Source organism: Ovis aries, chromosome 4 (genome assembly GCF_016772045.2).
Source record: "Ovis aries strain OAR_USU_Benz2616 breed Rambouillet chromosome 4, ARS-UI_Ramb_v3.0, whole genome shotgun sequence".
NCBI classification, from domain to species: Eukaryota; Metazoa; Chordata; class Mammalia; order Artiodactyla; family Bovidae; genus Ovis; species Ovis aries.
The window spans coordinates 99,977,236-99,995,516 of record NC_056057.1 but is presented as its reverse complement, the minus strand read 5'-3'; the positions used below and the strand labels follow the sequence as shown (position 1 = coordinate 99,995,516).

Below are 18,281 nucleotides of genomic sequence, written 5' to 3'. Positions count from 1 at the left end.
CAGAGGAGCCTGGCAAACTATAGTCCATGGGGCCACAAAGAGTTGGACATGACTGAAGCGACTAACACAACACATGTCGCCTTCACCCATGAACTCTCAAAGGTTAATGACATATAAGATAACTAATGTTGGTATTCCTATTCCAGTGAGCATATACATCTACAATAAATTTTTTAAAGGGCTGTGATCTCACTAAATTATCAGAAATGATATGGAAGAAATAAACACTTTCTTCTGATCTTTAAAAAGTGACTTATGCTTAATTTTTGGAGCTGTGGCATAGAATACTTGGATCTTATTTTTCAACATACACTGTAAGAGAAATTTTAGTAGAGGGAATTAGCATTTAGAGGATTCCTAAAACAAGAGATAACAAATAATTTATGATGTGATCCTAAAATCTGCTCCAGTCTATTTCCAGCACATTAAGTCATTTTCTTCCATGTTAGGCATGGAAGTTACTACAGGGAATCTTAGCAACAGCTAAGAACCTTGATGAATCTTAACAACAGTACCACCAGGGGGTACTATAGACCAAAAGGGAACAAAGTTGTTCTCCTCCCACGGATGGGGGAGCCAAGATCACAAACCACTCTTAAGACTTCCCCTGATTCATGTCAATGTATGGCAAAAACCACCACAACAATGTAACGTAATTAGACTCCAATTAAAATAAATAATTAAAAAAAAAAGACTTCCTATGGACAAACTGCAATCTTCACTCATTCGCTTCCCCAGCTATCGGCTTGTGCCTAATGGTATATTCTGGTTTTTCTGCCAATTTTTACCCCCTTGAATGTCTGGCATACTTCCTGGTTACCAACCCTACCATTTCTACCTTCCCTATCTTCCTCCCATATACCTCCCTTCTCTTCTCCTGCAGACACCTGCCAGCCTTATACCTTTCTCTACACGTACCTTCTATTCTTTGTATAACTGACCTCTTCGAGCATGAACGATGCTGTTTTAAATCAGTTATTCCCCAAATGAAAACATTTTCTATACAGCCTGTTTACAGTGATAGGATAGGAGTTATAATTTGAGGGACTACTTCGTTAATCTCTGAAAGGTAAGTTAGTTCCATACAATCCAAATTAAAGGAAGAAAGACCTTCACAAGAAAAGATAAATGAAGCCTAAGAACAAATGCCCACTAATTTCTCACTCAATAGTGTCTCTTTGTGACCCCATGGACTGTCGCCCACCAGGCTCCTCTGTCCATTGGGATTCTCCAGGTAAGAATACTGGAATGGGTGGCCATTCCCTTCTCCAGGGGATCTTCCCAACCCAGGGATCGAACCCAGGTCTCTTGCATTGCAGGCGGATTCTTTACCATCTGAGACACCAGTGAAGCCTCAGTAATGCCTATAAATCCATTTCTGCCCCAGTGGTCAAAGCTGTGTTTTGATTTTTTAATTTATCCTATACTCCACATCCATGCATATCTCCTTTGTTACCTGTCACTTCCCTGTATTTGTCCCAAACTACTGCTTTCCAGGGCTATTTCAAATCCTCTCATTTTTAAATCTCATTGATTAAATTATTTTGTAGCTTTAGTAATTCACATACCATACCACATACAACTGACCCATTTAATGTATACAATGGCTTTTAGCATATTGAGAGTTGTGCAAACATCACCACAGTTTTAGAATATTTTCACCACCCCAAAAAGAAACCCTGCATGTATCAGCAGTCACTCTTCACTCCACCCTCTTCCCCTCCCACTCAGTCCCAGAAGACAAACTATTTCATGTCTATATAGATTTGCTTATCCTGGAGATTTTATACCAGTACAGTCCTACAATATGTGATCCTTGTGATTAAGTTCTTTCATGTAATAATGATATCGAAGCTCATCCACATTACAGCATGTTCACTAATTATTTTTAATGCTGAATAATATTTAATTGTATGGACATACTACATATTTCATCTGTCCAATCACCCACTGATGGGCATTTGGGTTGCTTCTACATTTTGTCTTTTATGAATAATGCTGCTTTGAAAGCTTGTGTACAAGTTTTTGTTTGGACATATGTTTTCATTTCTCTTAGGTATTGCTATGAACTTAACTGTATTTCCCCCAAAAAACATATGTTGAAGGTAAACTCCAGCACCTCGGAATGTGATCTCACTTAGAAATGAGTTTTGATAGAGGTAATCATGTCAAAATGAGGTCACTGGGTTAGGCTCCAGTGCAGTGTTTTGGGTGTCCTTATAAACAGGAAAATTTGGACAAGATGCAGAGACACACAGGGAGAACCCCCAGTGAAGACGGAGGGCTGCACTGATGCTTCCACGAGCTAGGAACGTGAGGGATGTCTGGCAAACACCAGAAACCACAAGAGTCAAGCTGAGACTCGCTCCTGCAGCCACTAGGGGGAGCAGGGCCTTGCCGATACTCTCGTTTAGGACTTCAGCTCCCAGGACTGAGAGACAGTTATTATGTTTTTCTAAGCCACCCAGTTAGGGGTCCTTTGTTACAGTCACCCTAGGACTGTATCTAGGGGTAGAACTGTTGGATCATTGTTTCACCATAAAGGAACTGCCAGATTGTTTTCTCAAAAAGCTGTATCATTTGGTTGTTTTAAAAAAATTATTAGTGATTTCAAAACCTCCCTCAAATACAGACAGTCAGCTCTTCTATGTGTTACCTTGCCCTTGACGAGTAATTCTCTCTCCAACCCCACCAAGATGGCAGTCCTCCTAACCACAATTTATTAAGCCTTACTATATTTTTCAAAAAAGAATAACAAATAGTTAAATTACCAATGCACTAATAGAAGGGGCTATTAAAGTAAGCTACGGTCGGGGCTGTAGAATAACCTAAGCACTCTAAACGTGAAGATAGGCAAAGAGTAAATAGTACCAGACAGCAGGAAATTGTCTTTAAAAGGAGGATTTCCGAGATGGGGAAGAGAAGAGGATCCGTAAGGAGATGATGGCAGTTTCTCGAAGGAAGGCAATCTGGCCACAGAAAGATCTAAATTCCATCTATGGAAAAAAGGAATCAGTCTGGGGAGAAGAGAATACATCTTCTGGCAGAAACTTTGAAATTCTGAATTTCGGTTTGTTATTCTCCTGAAAGGAGCCTCAACTCTTCTTCAAACAATAAAGTACTATAATAAACCCAGTAATGATGAAGTTATATATATAGATTTAATCAAATATCTGACTATTCTGAACAAGGAAGAGTAAAACTCTTTATACAGTTGAGTAAATAAGATACACACACATACCCACACATAAACAGATCAAGCACCATGCCTGGCCAATAAAGTTTTTAACAGCTAATAAAGTCTATAGATTTCAGATCTCTGCACAAGGAATGGATGTCAGGTATACAAGTAATGACTTGGCTCTTGGCCATGTTATAAACATTAGAGGGGGGAAAAAAACAAATGCTAAAAGGTTTACATTAAAATCTCATAAAGATCATTTTGTTAACAATAACCTATCTTCATTTATTTCATGTGCAATGTCAACCTTTTCATTTTCACAGCCTCGTATAGAAAAGCAAAGCAGAATGAAAAGGGAATGTTGGAGAAATGCATTCTAATGCCAGTGAGCTAACTGCTGACAGTGACAAGAGACAGGAAAACACCAGACAGAGCCCATCACACAAAAGGCACAACCATCCAGGATTATTTGGGAAACAAGAGCATCAAGGCTGTATGTTGTCACCCTGCTTATTTAACTTATATGCAGAGCACATCATGCAAAAAATGCTGGGCTGCATGAAGCACAAGCTGGAATCAAGAATGCAGGGAGAAATATTAATAACCTCAGATATGCAGAGGACACCACCCTTATGGCAGAAAGCGAAGAGGAACTAAAGAGCCTCTTGATGATGGTGAAAGAAGAGAGTGAAAAAGCTGGCTTAAAGCTCAACATTCAAACAACTAAGATCATGGCATCTGGTCCCATCACTTCATGGCAAATACATGGGGAAACAATGGAAACAGTGACAGACTTTATTTTCTTGGGCTCCAAAATCACTGCAGATGGTGACTACAGTCATGAAATTAAAAGACGCTTGCTCCTTGGAAGAAAAGCTATGACAAACCTAGACAGTGTATTAAAAAGCAGAGACATTGCCGACAAAGGTTCATATAGTCAAAGCTATGGTTTGTTCAGCAGTCATGTATGGATGTGAGAGTTGGACCATACAGAAGGCTGAGCACCAAAGAACTGATGCTTTTGAACTGTGGTGTTGAAGAAGACTCTTGAGAGTCCCTTGGACTGCAAGGAGATCCAACCGGCCCATCCTAAAGGAGATCCTGAATATTCGTTGGAAGGACTGATGCTGAAGCTCCAATTCTTTATCCACCTGATGTGAAGAGCTAACTCATTAGAAAAGACCCTGATGCTGGCAAAGACTGAAGGCAGGAGAAGGGGACAACAAAGAAGAAGATGGTTGGATGGCATCACCAACTCGATGGACATGAGCTTGAGCAAGCTCCAGAAGATGGCAAAAGACAGGGAAGCCTGGAGCACTGCAGTCCATGGGGTCACAAAGAGTCGGACCCCACTGAACAACAACCAGGATTATTGAGTGAAGGGAGAAAGGAGAGAGAAAACCCCTGAAGATGTCACAGTGCAATCACGGTGCCCCAAACTGGTGAGCCTGAGTCCTCTGAAGAGTTCATGTTACTTAAGAGATAGGTAACAACAGTACTTTCTGGAACACAACATCAAGGAATCAAAATTAAAGCTACTGATTATCTCTAATAAGCCATCATTTTCTTTTCCTTCTCCTGAACTTTCTCCCAGTTGATGACTAAATCTGGTCTGGAAAGAAAAGACTGGAACCAAACAATTATCCAGGAAACCAACGTCTGAAAATACAGCAACGGTTGTTTCAAGCTGGAAGAACATAAAATCTATATAATTTTACTTATCGTGAAACACTAAACCAACAACAAAAGAAATGTACCCTGCATACCATTTCTACAGAAACCTCTTCCCTCCCCAGCCTCCTCTTACCTGGTTACAACAGACGACACATAATCTTTTAAATCAGTGCTTCTCAAGCGCTTGGAGAAGCCTGAGCAGCAGTATCAGCATCACCTGAAAATTCTTTGGAAAAGCAAATTATGGAGCCACACCTCGGGCCTACAGGCTCCAAGAGTGGGGCCAGAAACCAGGGGTGGGCCCAGTGCTCCCTCCCTTCAGGTGATTCTGAGGCTTGCAGAAGTTAGAGCAAATAATACAAACGTAAAAGACCCAGGATTTCTGATAGAACAAAACAATCCTTAAACGACTGAAGTGACAAAAGGTGACAGGGAAGGAAAGTCTATAATGGAAACTGTGCATTCTTAGTTTAGAAACCATGTTCTTTCTGGACTAAGACCTGGTTAGTAATAGCATGAAGATGGTACCTTCCAGATATTTCAGGAGTGCCCGGCAGCTATTTCCATGAGCAGATATCAGAATGGTTTTACCACGTAACACTTCAGGAGCAATCCTCTCATTCCAATAGGGAAGGAGTCTCTCCAGAACATCCTTTAAGCTCTCGGATCGTGGCAGCTGATCCAAAGGCACATCACACACTTTATACTTCCGGTCATTGTAGATTTCGTGGTAGTAAGGATGGGACTCATCGATGGGAGGAGGGGTCACGTTGTAGCTCCTTCGCCACAGCCTCACTTGCTCTTCGCCGTGATTCAACGCCATCTGCTCCCTGTTGAGACTGATCAAGGCTCCGTAGTGACGCTCGTTGAGACGCCAGGAGCTCTCCATGGGAACCCACTCCTGCCCCAGCTCTTCCAGGATCAGCCAGGCTGTGTGGATGGACCGCTTCAGGATGGATGTGAACACGAGATCAAACTCAAAGTTTAGTGCTTTGAGTTGCTTCCCACAGTTCCGCGCTTCCTCCAGTCCGTCACTGTTGAGTTTCTGATCCACCCAGCTACAAAAACGGTTCTCTTTATTCCAGGCACCCTCTCCATGTCTTAACATAATCAGTTTGTACTTGGACATATTGATGGCTGAGCTTCCCTAGGGCTTTCCAAAGGGCCAGTGTTCAGTGACAACAATACATCTAGATGGAGAAGAAACAAGAAGTATAAAAGTCATATGTTTCATTCAAATGACTACCTTGGAGTGGAAGCACAACTTTCCAACAGCCAGTTTCTAAAATACACTGGAATGATTCCTAAAACCGTTTTGACACCAGGCATCTAGCAACTCATACGCACTACGGCACATACGGGCAGAGTCTATGGATAATTACAGGGAACCTAGTTAGCTGACTTAAATTTTCTGATGGTTAGATAGTATATGTTAATTGGATGACGTAAAACAACAGAACACTTCATTCCAATGGCATGCTACATTTCCATCAGATAGAAAGGCAGTTCCTGCTTACAGAAGACAGGGTTTAATAGGATGAGTTGTACATGTCTACAATGATGACTTGTAGCTGGGAACTCCCAGCTTTGAGAAGCTGACTCAAGATTGAAGGAACACCCTTCTCATTCTGTTTTCCCTTTGGTGAAGAAATAAATATTTACAGTCTCATCTTATTATAGAAGTTATTAAACATGGTAATTCAATAAACCACCACATTCACCTGGTATGTAAATCACCAAGTGGAGAAAACTGGCTCTTTAATGCCATAGTCTACACCACACACACACAGACAAGAAAATCTAAGTTTCAACACTGAAACAATACTAAGATGATTTCAATCAACCTTAGCATCCAATATGGTAGTCACGTAAAGAATCTCTCACCTGACTCAAGATGACAGTTTTTATAAATAAAATAAATCTGGATACAAAACAAGCTATCAAATCAAGCAGCTGAGAGATGCTGCCTGTAAAAACAGATTACCAGGAGCAGGTCTGTAGGAGAGGAAGCACACAGATAAGGCCACATCTCCTCCTCTCAACCCTCTGTCCTATACATGCCAGCCACATCGCAGAGAAGACTCTAGTAAGGTGGGGCAGGCAACCCTGGAGTGTTTCTGAACTCCCTAACTGAAGCTGCTAGCCCAGAAATCTGGGCCCACTCTGTCCCCTGGAGAAAATCTACAGCCTGGCTGCACCAGCCTGCCTCGCTGGCCTTCCAACGGACACTTCCACACTGACATATGTGACTCGGTTTTTGTGCCCAGCACCTCCCACACCAGGGGGTACAGATTATACAAACATCAGGGCCTGGTCTTCTGCCATTCTTGACAACGTCCATGAACTGGAGATACTCTGTCCCACTTAAACTGTGATTCGCCCACAGTTATATAATAATCAGTGACGAAGTTAACTGGAATCTGGATCTCATTTCTTCCTTTCCTTAGTTAATTCCGAGAGATTCTGAAGTGGGGGGGAAAGTCTTTACAACAAAGCTTCCAATTTCAGAGGGCCAAGAGCAGACCTGAGGGAGGAAGCAGATGGAGATGACCTGCAAGTGGTTGAAAGGGGACAGCAATTAGGTTTACAACCTTCCCTTCTCATCGGACATCAGTGAAGTCTGACCTTTATTCAGTGCATGTGCAACAGGGAAGCATCTGGTTACCCGAAGAGCCTGGGCTCAGGACGCAGGTGAAGGTACCTTGCAGAGCTGAGACTTTCCAGAGGGAGAACGATGCCTCTCCCCTCAACCCAGATGGGCATCGAGGGGCAGAAAACTGAAAATGGGAGGCAAGGCAGCTAGGCAGTGTTTGGCTAGGTGATTACTGGTACCTGGAAGTGGAGTATTCATGAAACGAATGAAGCTCAAGCTTTAGGGCCCCTCACTTGAACAAACTACTTCTAAGGCTCTGGGAGAGACCAATTAACGAATTCACATGGATGAGAATTCATGTGTGTTTAATCAGCAAAAGAAAGACACTTGGGTATTGTTTTTTTGAAGAGCCCACCCCAATCCACTAAGTGCTAGAAGCTTCAGACCCATCAAAAACTGGATTCATGCCCATGCAACATTTTATTTACTGCTCTGTTTTTGGTGGTGGCGGTGGAGAGGGATGGAGAAAAGAGAAGCTGTCAACAGTTCTCTACCTCAGCCCTTACTGTGTCTTGTCAAGCAAGAAGCTCCTTATAGCAAAGAAGTTATTTTTCAATTCAAATGAAGAAGGTGTGATGTACAAATATTGTAGGCAGATGCACCTCTTCATCATCTTTTGATGATGAACTATCCTGAGGGGGGAAAAGGTGTAGCAATAACATCACAAACACTCAGGCACCTATCACCAAGCTTTACAGTATTTTTAATCAGCTCTATTTGTTTACTTTAAGAAATAAGACAATTTCTGTTTCTTCCCTCTCAAAATACAGACACTGGAGCAGAGAAATAGTGCCACAGCCACTACAAATACACCAGCCTCTTATTATGGTGCAGAGGGCAAACGCAGGATAAGATACTGAACTGGGGCATCTACTTCAGGTCAACAAAACCCCTTCCCTCTCTCCTCCTTGCTATCAACTGACCTTTGCCATTCAATTAATGGCTGAATATTTACAAAGGAGCTGTTGAGGTTTCCAGCTTGCAATCTCTATGATTCAGTCTCTGTGGGAGCTGGTATGCCAAGTGTTTACCAACAAATACAACACTGCTGTCAGTTTCATTTAAAGTTTCAGGCAGGGGCTGCAGATCTGTGTGGGGCTGCAGGGGTCGTGGGAACACTGCTGAACTGCAGAGAACATATGCGCTTCTCTGATGGATGCAACTCATGCACATTGACACATGGATGGAAAGTGAAAGTGAAGTCGCTCAGTCGTGTCCCACTCTTTGCGACCCTGTGGACTGTAGGCCACCAGGCTCCTCAGTCCATGGGATTCTCCAGGCAAGAATCCTGGAGTGGGTTGCCATTTCCTTCTCCAGGGGATCTTCCCGACCCAGGGATTGAACCCAGGTCTCCCGCACTGCGGGAAGGCGCTTTAACCTCTGAGCCACCAGGGAAGCCCTAGCATCTGTATAATTTAGTCTCACTGAGCTAAGGGTACCATTCTAGAACTTTTCTGGAGAACAAAGAAAAGCTGAGGGCTGCTGGAAACAGAAGACTGGAGAGAATGCAAGACTCAGACCAGAAAGAACTTGTAGATTCTGTTTTGAAGAGTATATAATTTTTTTTTTTGTAACATGATCATTTCAGCTTAAACGTTCATAGGAAAAATGAAAGGAGTAGCTACTACTTAGCTCCAGCCCATTTCTCTGTGAGACTGAGGAACTGAGGTCCTCAATTTTCCAATTTTCAAAAGAACTAGAAATGTAATTTCATGTGATATCCAATACAAATACTAGCAACTAACAATAATACATTTAAAAAAACATGAGCTAAATAAGACCTGTCTGAGAGTAGCTTGAGTCTGCTAGTGTATGACCTGTGACTTAAAGGGGAAGTTCCTCCAGATCACAGGTGAATGGGAACCCCCACCCCAACTCCTGGAGCTGGTCAGAGCCCAGGCCTCCAGGCTCTAATCCGGGCCCTTTCTCTGTGGTTGTCCAGTGCACTTTTTCAAAGGACAGACCTGCTAATCCCCACATGTGCCAGGCTTCCTTGTCCCTGACCCTCCCTTCACCAAACCTTTGCCAGTGCCTTGCAGAGTCCCAGCTCTGTAATCAAACTCCTACTCAACTTTGGACTCTTCTGGAATGTTTCCTCCAGCTCTCAACATTGACCAAGCTGAAAATGAACTGAGCACAAAACTATTCCCAGGTGTCTGCTTTTCCCTTCAGCAGGGGTTTTGTGCCTCATATCCTGGGGTGGAGGCAGCTGATGGTCAGGGTCCTGCTCCCTCCCTCTTGACGGTACCGCCTGACCAAATGCCTCTACCCCCACATCTTCTGGGCAGGAGCAGGGAGCTTTGATTCTGAGAGTCATGCAATATTCAGCCGTAGTTATCTTACCCTCATGTATTAGCTACAAACTTCCTGAAAATTGAGTACCCTGTTTAAAACCCTCAAATTACTTCCTGTTGATCCTAGGACAAAACTCAAAATCCTTAATGTGACCAGTAAGGCTTTGGTTTTATTTCCTTAACATACCATGTTCTTTCTGGCCTCAGGAACTCTGCATACTCTGTAGTCTACACAGAACCCTTACCCATCATCACCTCCCCTCCACTGCCACTTCAATCCCACTCTGCTTTTTGGACCCACCAGACATCAGCTGTGCCCAATCAAAATGTAATTCAAGCCACATATAATCGGCTTTTTAAAATTGGTAATTTTAAACTTTCTAAAAGTCATATTAAGCAGAAAAAAGTAGGTGAAATTTTAATAATTCATTTTATTTAACCCTTTAGTTTCAAAGGATTATCATTCTAACATATGATCTATATAAAATAATTAGAGGTGTTTTTTCCTAGTAAATCTTTGAAACCTGATCTGCATTTTATACTTAAAGCACAACTCACTTTGAACTAGCCAAGTTTCAAGGGCTCCATAGCCAGTGGTTACTATATTGAATGGTGTGACTATAGAGCTTAGCTTAAATGTTATTTCCTCTAGGCTGGTGGTTTCTCAAACTTTAATGTGCATTGGAATCACCAAGAGAACTGTTTCAGATTACTGGGCCCCATTTCCACAGCCTGAATGAGTAGGTCTGGGGTGGGTAAAACAAGATTCCAGGTGATGCTGATGCTGCTGGTTTGAGGATGATGCCTTCAGACTTCTGTGTATGCCCTTCTTTCTCACCTGTTGAAGGTGGTGAAGTGCCTTCCCACAGCCCCCTGCTTTATGACACTGGGCGCAGTTGCAATGGGTCACTGTGACGGATCACTTGTTCCCGGTCTGTGTGCCCTGTAACCTGCATTAGAGCTGATGACTCACTGCCTATCTCTGGAACCCAACATGACTCTTGACACACACTAGGTACTTAGTAGGTGTGTTGACTGAATCAAAGACAAGCAAAAATGATTAGACTGTGCTAATAAGGCTAAGCGTGGTGCAATGAGTATTCAGAGTCATGTCCAATTCTTTGCGACCCCATGGACTGTTGGCTGCCAGGCTCCTCTGCCCATGTACTTTTCCTGGTAAGAATATTGGAGGGGGTTGCCATTTCCTAGTCCAGGGGATCTTCCCAGCCCAGGGATTGAACCCACATCTCTGACATCTCCTGCACTGGCAGGCAGATTCTTTATCACTATGCCAGCTGGGAAGTCCAGTAGTTTTTGTGGTAGCTGCCAAAGCATAGGACAGCTGGGGACATCTCTGGCAATCTAGTGGTTAAGACTCCACCCTTCTACCGCAGGCAGTGTGGATCCCATCTCTGGTTGGAACTAAGATCTCACATGTCACAAGGTATAGCCAGAAAAACAAATCAACAGTCAGTTGGCAGGTCCAAAACGTTAAGTAAGTAAAGTCGCTCAGTCGTGTCCAACTCTTTGCAACCCCATGGACTGTAGCCTACCAGGTTCCTCTGTCCATGGGATTTTCCAGGCAAGATTTAACTCAAGAATTCCAATGTATTTGATGGCAAGGGCAGAGCCAAGAACAATCATCCATCATATTTTTGTATCTGTTACAGTTTAGTATGTTCTTAAATGGCCTTAACAATATGCACAGAGAAAACAGATTGATTTGTTAAAAAACACAGAAGCACTAGATGAAACTGGAGCTGTCATCCAGGCCCCGTGCCTCTGACACCCATGCTCTTTCTACCTCATCATGGAAGACTTGCGAGTCTGGGTGTGAGCATCTAGGCTCACTTGGCTTCACTTCACAGGAGCATCTCCAGTCACAGCTTGTCTTTCCAACCCAGGCAGACATTTCATGAGATGCTCACAAACAAGGTGAGTATAAAGGAGGGCTCGGCGTGTGACTGCTCGTGAGAACCTCAAGGCACAATGTCAAATCAGGCAACAGACACCCCCAACTTAGAAAGAGGGGCCATGCTAAGAACTAAAAACTATTCTTTTTAAAGGTCCTCATTTATCCTCTCAGCAAGGGTTATTGGCACTTGAATTGAGCGCTGATTTTAGTCAATGATTTACTTCATACCCCCAAGGGGCCACACAGGTCACTGAGTGACCACACTTCAGGGTGCCGTCCTTTTTAAAATATGATGTGGCTCAAAGAAAAAAAAATACTAAGCAAACATATCTTTTACATGACTCTGCATCTCCTCTTCCTGCCCCTTCCTCTTGGCTGTTATTCCCTTCCTTCTGGCCATTATTTTTTTTTAGTTGTCTGACACCTACCTTGTACCTTGCCCACTCTACTGAAACAGTGTCTCAAAAGACTGCTGATTAGTCACTTCTTAGTAAGTGGAGACCATCTTCACTCAGAACTCCCACTGCTTTGACCCCTCTGAAGCTAAGCACTTCCATCAAGGGAAGAAAAATTCTTCTAAGACTTCAGGGCTGCATTTCTCCCACCTCTTCTATTGTTACGTCCTGGTGCTGCCCACCTGTTGGCAACAGTACTGGGATGGTGAAGCATATATCATAGCATACCTTCCCTACCCAGGGATTGAACCTGGGTCTCCTGCACTGCAGGCAGATTCTTTACCATCTGAGCCACCAGGGAAGCCTGTATGACGCCACAGCCGCTACCTTTCTTGGAGTGCTCATCATGTGCTTGGGATGATTTCAATTCTCAACCACCATTCTATGGACAGGTTACTACAATTACTCCTATTTTATAGATGCAGACACTCAGGAGAGGCTAACTTGCCCAAGAGGACAAAGACTGTAAGTGGCAGAGCAGGAGTTCAATATCAGGCCAGCCTGGACCCCAACGCCTATACACATGCCCTGACCCACTGTGCTTTACTACCATATGGGCACCCCAGGCTCTGTCTTCCAACCCTGGAAACCCAACTTTTCTCATGACTTTAATTACATTAAAAATGGATGATGTATCTCCATTGACAGCCCCAGATATTCATCAGTCCGCCCTGTCTGGTCAAACAACTCATTCCTCAAACATGTGCTGCAAATCTCATTTGAACATGGCATAAAGGTAGGCCTGGGGGGAACAGAGAATCGAACATGAATGATGCCTCCAAGGGACTAATGGGGGAAAAGTGACGTGTGTGTATCTCAACAGCAGAAAGTAATCCAGAGCACGAGAAAACACTTGATGTATAAGGGAGACGGAAAAGGAATTGTTTTTGTTTTTGTTTGAATAATGCTTCGTGGACATGGCACTATTTAAGCTGGATTTGAAAAGATGTTTAAGATTTATGTTAAGGAATTCTGGTCTAAGGAAGCAGTGAGTAGAGGTAAGGGAATGGGTATTTATGGAGAACCATTCAAACTGGTTTGCCTAGAACAGTCTTGCTTTAGACCTGTTTCCCCAACATAGTGATTATAGGGCCCCTTTCACACTTGAAGGCCCCATCTGGAAAATTACATGATCACCCTATACTAAGTATAGGGTATAATAAGGAAGTAGGAGGACACTAGTCTAGAAAGATAAGGCTGAATAGTGGCCCAGAAAGGACATTGTGCCAAAGAATATAGGTTATTCTGCAAGTACTGGGACGTCATTAAAGCTTTAATAATGTGTATTTTAGGAGGATCAGGCAGCATTTACAAGTAAGGGAAATGTATGTGAATACTTATGAATCTTTTGCAACTATTCTGAAGGTAACATTTAAGGAAGACCTGGGGCAGCATAATTGCTGTTGAAATGGGATGAAGGCAATGATGTGAGAGACACTCCAGCTTAGCTGGAGGCAAAAAAAAAAAAGCGGGGGGCGGGGGGCAACTTTGTCTGTAAAAGGTCCAAGAGTAAATTTTTTAGGTTTTGTGGGCGATATGGTCTCAAAATCACTCAATTCTGCCACTGTAGTTGAAAGCAGTCATAAACAATGCGTATACAAACAAATAAGGCTATGTTCCAACAAACATATTGGAACTTTTGGTCTTTTACATATGGATAAGGAAATGAGAATTTCATATAATTTCTATGCACATGAAATAGTTATTCTTTGACTTATTTCAACCATTAAAAAAATGCAAAAGCCATTCATAGCTTGTGGGCTGGAAAGATAGTAGGCCAGAAGGTCTTAGCTTCCTAAACCCTGGTCTAGCTGCGATTACTCAGATCTACTAATCACATCAGTATTTTAAGCATCAGAACATTTAAGCATCCTGTCATAGGATAATCCCAACATTATTAAAATCACCTTATTTTATTCTTGGCCAGCACTGCAAGTACTTTGAATAATGGAATCCCATTCATAACTGTTTTTAATCCTTCACATAAGACAATACTGAGCACATTTAAATCAGTCTGAGTAGTTTATTTTGCTTCATCAAATTACTTAATAATGGGTTCAAGATAGAACAATAAGGAAAAAAAATATTCATCTTGTTAACCAACTTCATGCTTTACTTTTATTAGACATCTTTATAAATTGTCACAGTGCTTCACACTTTAAGTGAATACATACCTGGCAACTCATGAACAGGTGGGGAAAATTATAGGATAAAGTCCAGTCTCAGCTTGTTTTGTTTCCAAAAACTGAGTAAGAAATGTGATTAATGATAGAATGTTGAAGCAATATAAAATAAGGGATGCAGAGCCAGAGTTGCTTTGATCCAAAGCTTTCTCTTCAATAATAAATATTCAAATGCTACCCTAGAGCATTTGGGTGTTTGCATGTTTGCACCACTTGGAGGTCTAAATCCTCACTATGCAGCTTTGAATGACTCTCAACCCCCACTGCATTAGGGATCTAGCTCTACAGAAGACAGACTGGCTAGACTTGAGGACAGAAAAAAGAGAGGTTAATCAAGTTTCTGATAAATTAAAAAGGAACAGTTCTTAAGGGAAATGAAATCTGGAGCTCAGTTCCTAAGATTCTCCGGGCCCAGCTCAATACGAAAAGTTCAAACATGCCTATATCCAAAAGTACCTCCTGTTCCTCATCTATTACTTTTCCAAAAGCTTGAATGGTAATTTTTTCATTTGCATTTGCATTATAAGAACAACTGTTTTACCAGGAGCAAACTCTATTACTTATAGGTGTTTTCCAGACACTATTACCCTGTCATTCTCCAACTTTATACCTTCTAACAGCCCTGACTGACCCCATGTTACAGAGGTTAACAAACCATAGCGGGCAGACCCTTATTTACAGGGAAGTGTCCAGCAATGAAATGTGTGTGCGTGGGGCATGTGGCCTGTTCCAGCTGGCATGGCATCACTCATGTGAGGAATACCCATTCAAGACATCTCCTTCCTATCTCTGGTTACTTATTCCCCTACAATAGTAGTATTTGTGTCAAAACAAACCATTTCCACCAAATCCCAAAAGTGGGAAGTCAAGAAACCTAGACTTTAGTCCCAGCTCTGCTACTTAATGACAGTGTCATCTTGACTAAGTTATCTGCTGCACCTTAGGTTCCTGGTCCATAAAGATGAGGATAATGAAATTACTGTTTCTCAAGGGGCTATGAGGAATAGTAAATGAGATGATGGTGAAGCGCCCTACCAAAGAATGCAAGGTATCCTGGATGAATGGCGCAGACTTTGGCTAACACATGAAGACTGATACGCTCAGGCCCTTGAAAGTGATCCTACCTTGCTGATGGTATGAGCAGAAACAAAAGCTGGGGATAAAATAAAATGAGGGTGGGGGTAAGGAGAAAAGGTTAAATTAGATAGGGGAAGGAGGAATGCAATCAAATGTTGTATGTGTTTCAGGGCAGAGGTGTTGACAGTAAGATACAGTCCTAGAAGCATACCAAATACTAAGTGATATTCTATAATTCACATGCTTTGGTAAAGTGGCTAACATTTATTTTACATTTTATAAACTATGTTTTTTTCATATTTGTGGCCACATTTCAGTTAAAGAGTTTTGTTATTCAGTGATACTTTTAGTCCTATTTCCCCATACAAATATCCCTTCACACCAGATTTCATTCCAAGGACGTTCAAGTGACCCATCATTAGTTCAGACGCTGGTGTGTCCTCTGTGCTCTAGGCACAAGACAAAGATGAAGGTGTGGCTGAATTTAGATGTCATTACTTAATATAAATTTAAAATGAAATGTGCCACTTAATTTCAACCAACCATAGAAGGCAAAAGAGGAAGAGAGACTAAAAGATCTACCCAGACACCACCAGCAGCTGTCTGAGTAGTGGAGTAAAGGATGACACTTTCTGTTTTACTTCTATACATTGTTCATTCTGGACAACGACCAAACTTTCTACAATGACCCACTTGGTTTGGTTTAAATATGGACACAAAAGAACCAGGTACAACCCTTGTAGCTGGGAGCTTTTGTTTGCTAACAGACTGGTTAGGAATTTACTGTAATGAGATTTTGCTGATGTACTTGTGGTGGAAAATGTTTAAGAATCTTTAGTTTAAAACAGACTTTGAACACAGGCCTGGACCTCAGAAATAATCTAATGCAACACCCACTTTTTAAAGAGGCAGAAGTTAAGAGTCAGATAACTGAAAGATTACACCTGGTAGCTCAGTTGGTAAAGAATCTGCCTGCAATGCAGGAGAATCTGGTTTGATTCCTGGGTCAGGAAGATTCCCTGGAGAACGGATAGGCTACCCACTCCAGTATTCTTGGGCTTCCCTTGTGGCTCAGCCAGTAAAGAATCCGCCTGCAATGTGGGAGACCTGGGTTCAATCCTTGGGTTGGGAAGATTCCCTGGAGAAGGGAAAGGCTTCCCAATCCAGTATTCTGGTGTGGAGAATTCCACGGACTGTACAGTCCATGGGGTTGCAAAGAGTCGGACATGACTGAATGACTTTCACTTCACTAAGATCACACAACTTCAAGACTAAACCCAGGTGTCTTGACTGCCAACTCAGAGCTCCTTCCACAACACCATTTGACTGAATTATGCTTCTCTAAACCCCACCACAATTGAGTAGCATCTGTGGTATGCGAGGTGCATAGGAATACAAGGATAGAACAAACCTAGTCCCCTGGCCTCAGGGGAGGCAGTTTTAAAAGACAAAATGAATGTGTTCTGCTTTCATTATAGAAAACCCTAGAAACTACTGGTGAAAGATTGCATCTGATTTTTTCCCCCCCAAAGTAGGCAGTTAACATTCTGATACCACTTACAAGCCATTATGCCTCCATAATTTGGGAGACGGTAAGGTAATGAGAGTTATAGTTAAGTTAGCCAACAACCAATTATTCCTCAAAACTCAACTGTGAATTTCACTTCCATTTGGCATTTCTACTCTCTTTCTCCAGTAACATGGCCTTCATCCCTTGGAAAGAAGAAGAAATACACTTATTTTTTCATGTGTAGTGGTTCAAAGAACCTGTGATTTAGTTCCAGATTTGAACTCTCCATGAAACCACTGCAGATATTTACCGTTCTCCTTTCATGACGTTCAGGTTTTTTCTATCTACTGAGCCTTCAAGAGCCAAGTCTGCCATCGCCTTCAATATAGCGCCAAGGCCCTGAAAACATACGGAAGCGCTCTTTCAGGGGGAGTCCTACGATGGACGGGGCTCTGACTGACACCCGGTACCTGAGACGTCCAGGGGTGTAGAGTATCACTCCCTTCGACTCCTTGTTTATTCTTGCCGTCAAGACACCACTACCAACGCGGGGTCCTCCTTTCCGTTGGCAGACTAGACAGGCTTATTCTGAGAAAGGGACAGCTGAGCGGGACCTGGGGGCTAAGTGAGGGTCGGAGCTTGAGCGGTGGGCGTGCGAGTGCCAGACTCCCACCACAGACTGAACCTGGGGAGGAAAGAAACTGGCCCTCCAGCGCACCGAAATAAACCACCACATCACTGACAAACAGAAAACCTTCGCAACAGCACTATTAACAACAGCCACCACTCACCTGCAAAAAGGCCACCAGTAGCAGCCGCTCTTCGGAAGACCCGAACAGCCGGCGTCTCCAAGGGCTCATCACTGCGGCCGGCATCGACTCTCTTTTCTAGCCCTGGAGCCAGAAGGGGCAGGTCCTAAGGCTCTGACTATTGGAGAGTCGAGTTGTCAATCATTCACACCCCCGCCCTACTCCCAGGAACAGGTCAAGGTCTTTTCCGTTTTTCAAATCCCCTGAGTAGAAACTGAGGCTCTGATTGGCTCTTTGAGGAGACGAGCACACTTCTGGACCAGTGAGGAGCTAGTTCTGACTCTAGTGGGCGGGCTTGTTCCGGCGGGGAAGTAGAAAAACAAAACCCGGAGCGTCTCCTGGGCAATAGCTAAACTTCAGGAGCTCTTAGGAGGTTGAGGTGCTTGAAAGCGCTTACGCGTCGGCAAGGAACTATCTACCAACTAGAGAAGTGTCGACGGAATCCTGAAGTGATGAGGTGATGCTTCCCTTTAACTCATGGGAAACTGCAGCTTGGGGATGAAGGTGGGCACTCCTCGCGGAGAAAGGCT

The 18,281-nt window shown here is 42.9% G+C and overlaps 1 protein-coding gene across 8 annotated transcripts in view; it reads right to left on the bottom strand.

The window, feature by feature from the left end:
- The window catches only part of BPGM (bisphosphoglycerate mutase), a 31,537-nt gene extending 13,714 nt beyond the window's left edge, over positions 1-17,823 (bottom strand). Inside the window, exons 1-4 of one of the 8 annotated variants that reach the window (XM_060414882.1) lie at positions 17,734-17,823; positions 17,253-17,563; positions 7,158-7,379; positions 5,384-6,045 (exon numbers count right to left, since the gene is read on the bottom strand). In XM_060414882.1, coding sequence (XP_060270865.1) covers positions 5,384-5,984 — 601 coding nt within the window. In that variant the 5' untranslated portion in view covers positions 5,985-6,045; positions 7,158-7,379; positions 17,253-17,563; positions 17,734-17,823. Of the gene's footprint in view, positions 1-5,383; positions 6,046-7,157; positions 7,407-17,252; positions 17,564-17,733 lie in introns of all 8 variants that reach the window. The other 7 variants (XM_060414884.1, XM_060414885.1, XM_060414886.1 and 4 more) reach the window with 7 other exon arrangements.
- Positions 17,824-18,281: the final 458 nt, after the last annotated feature.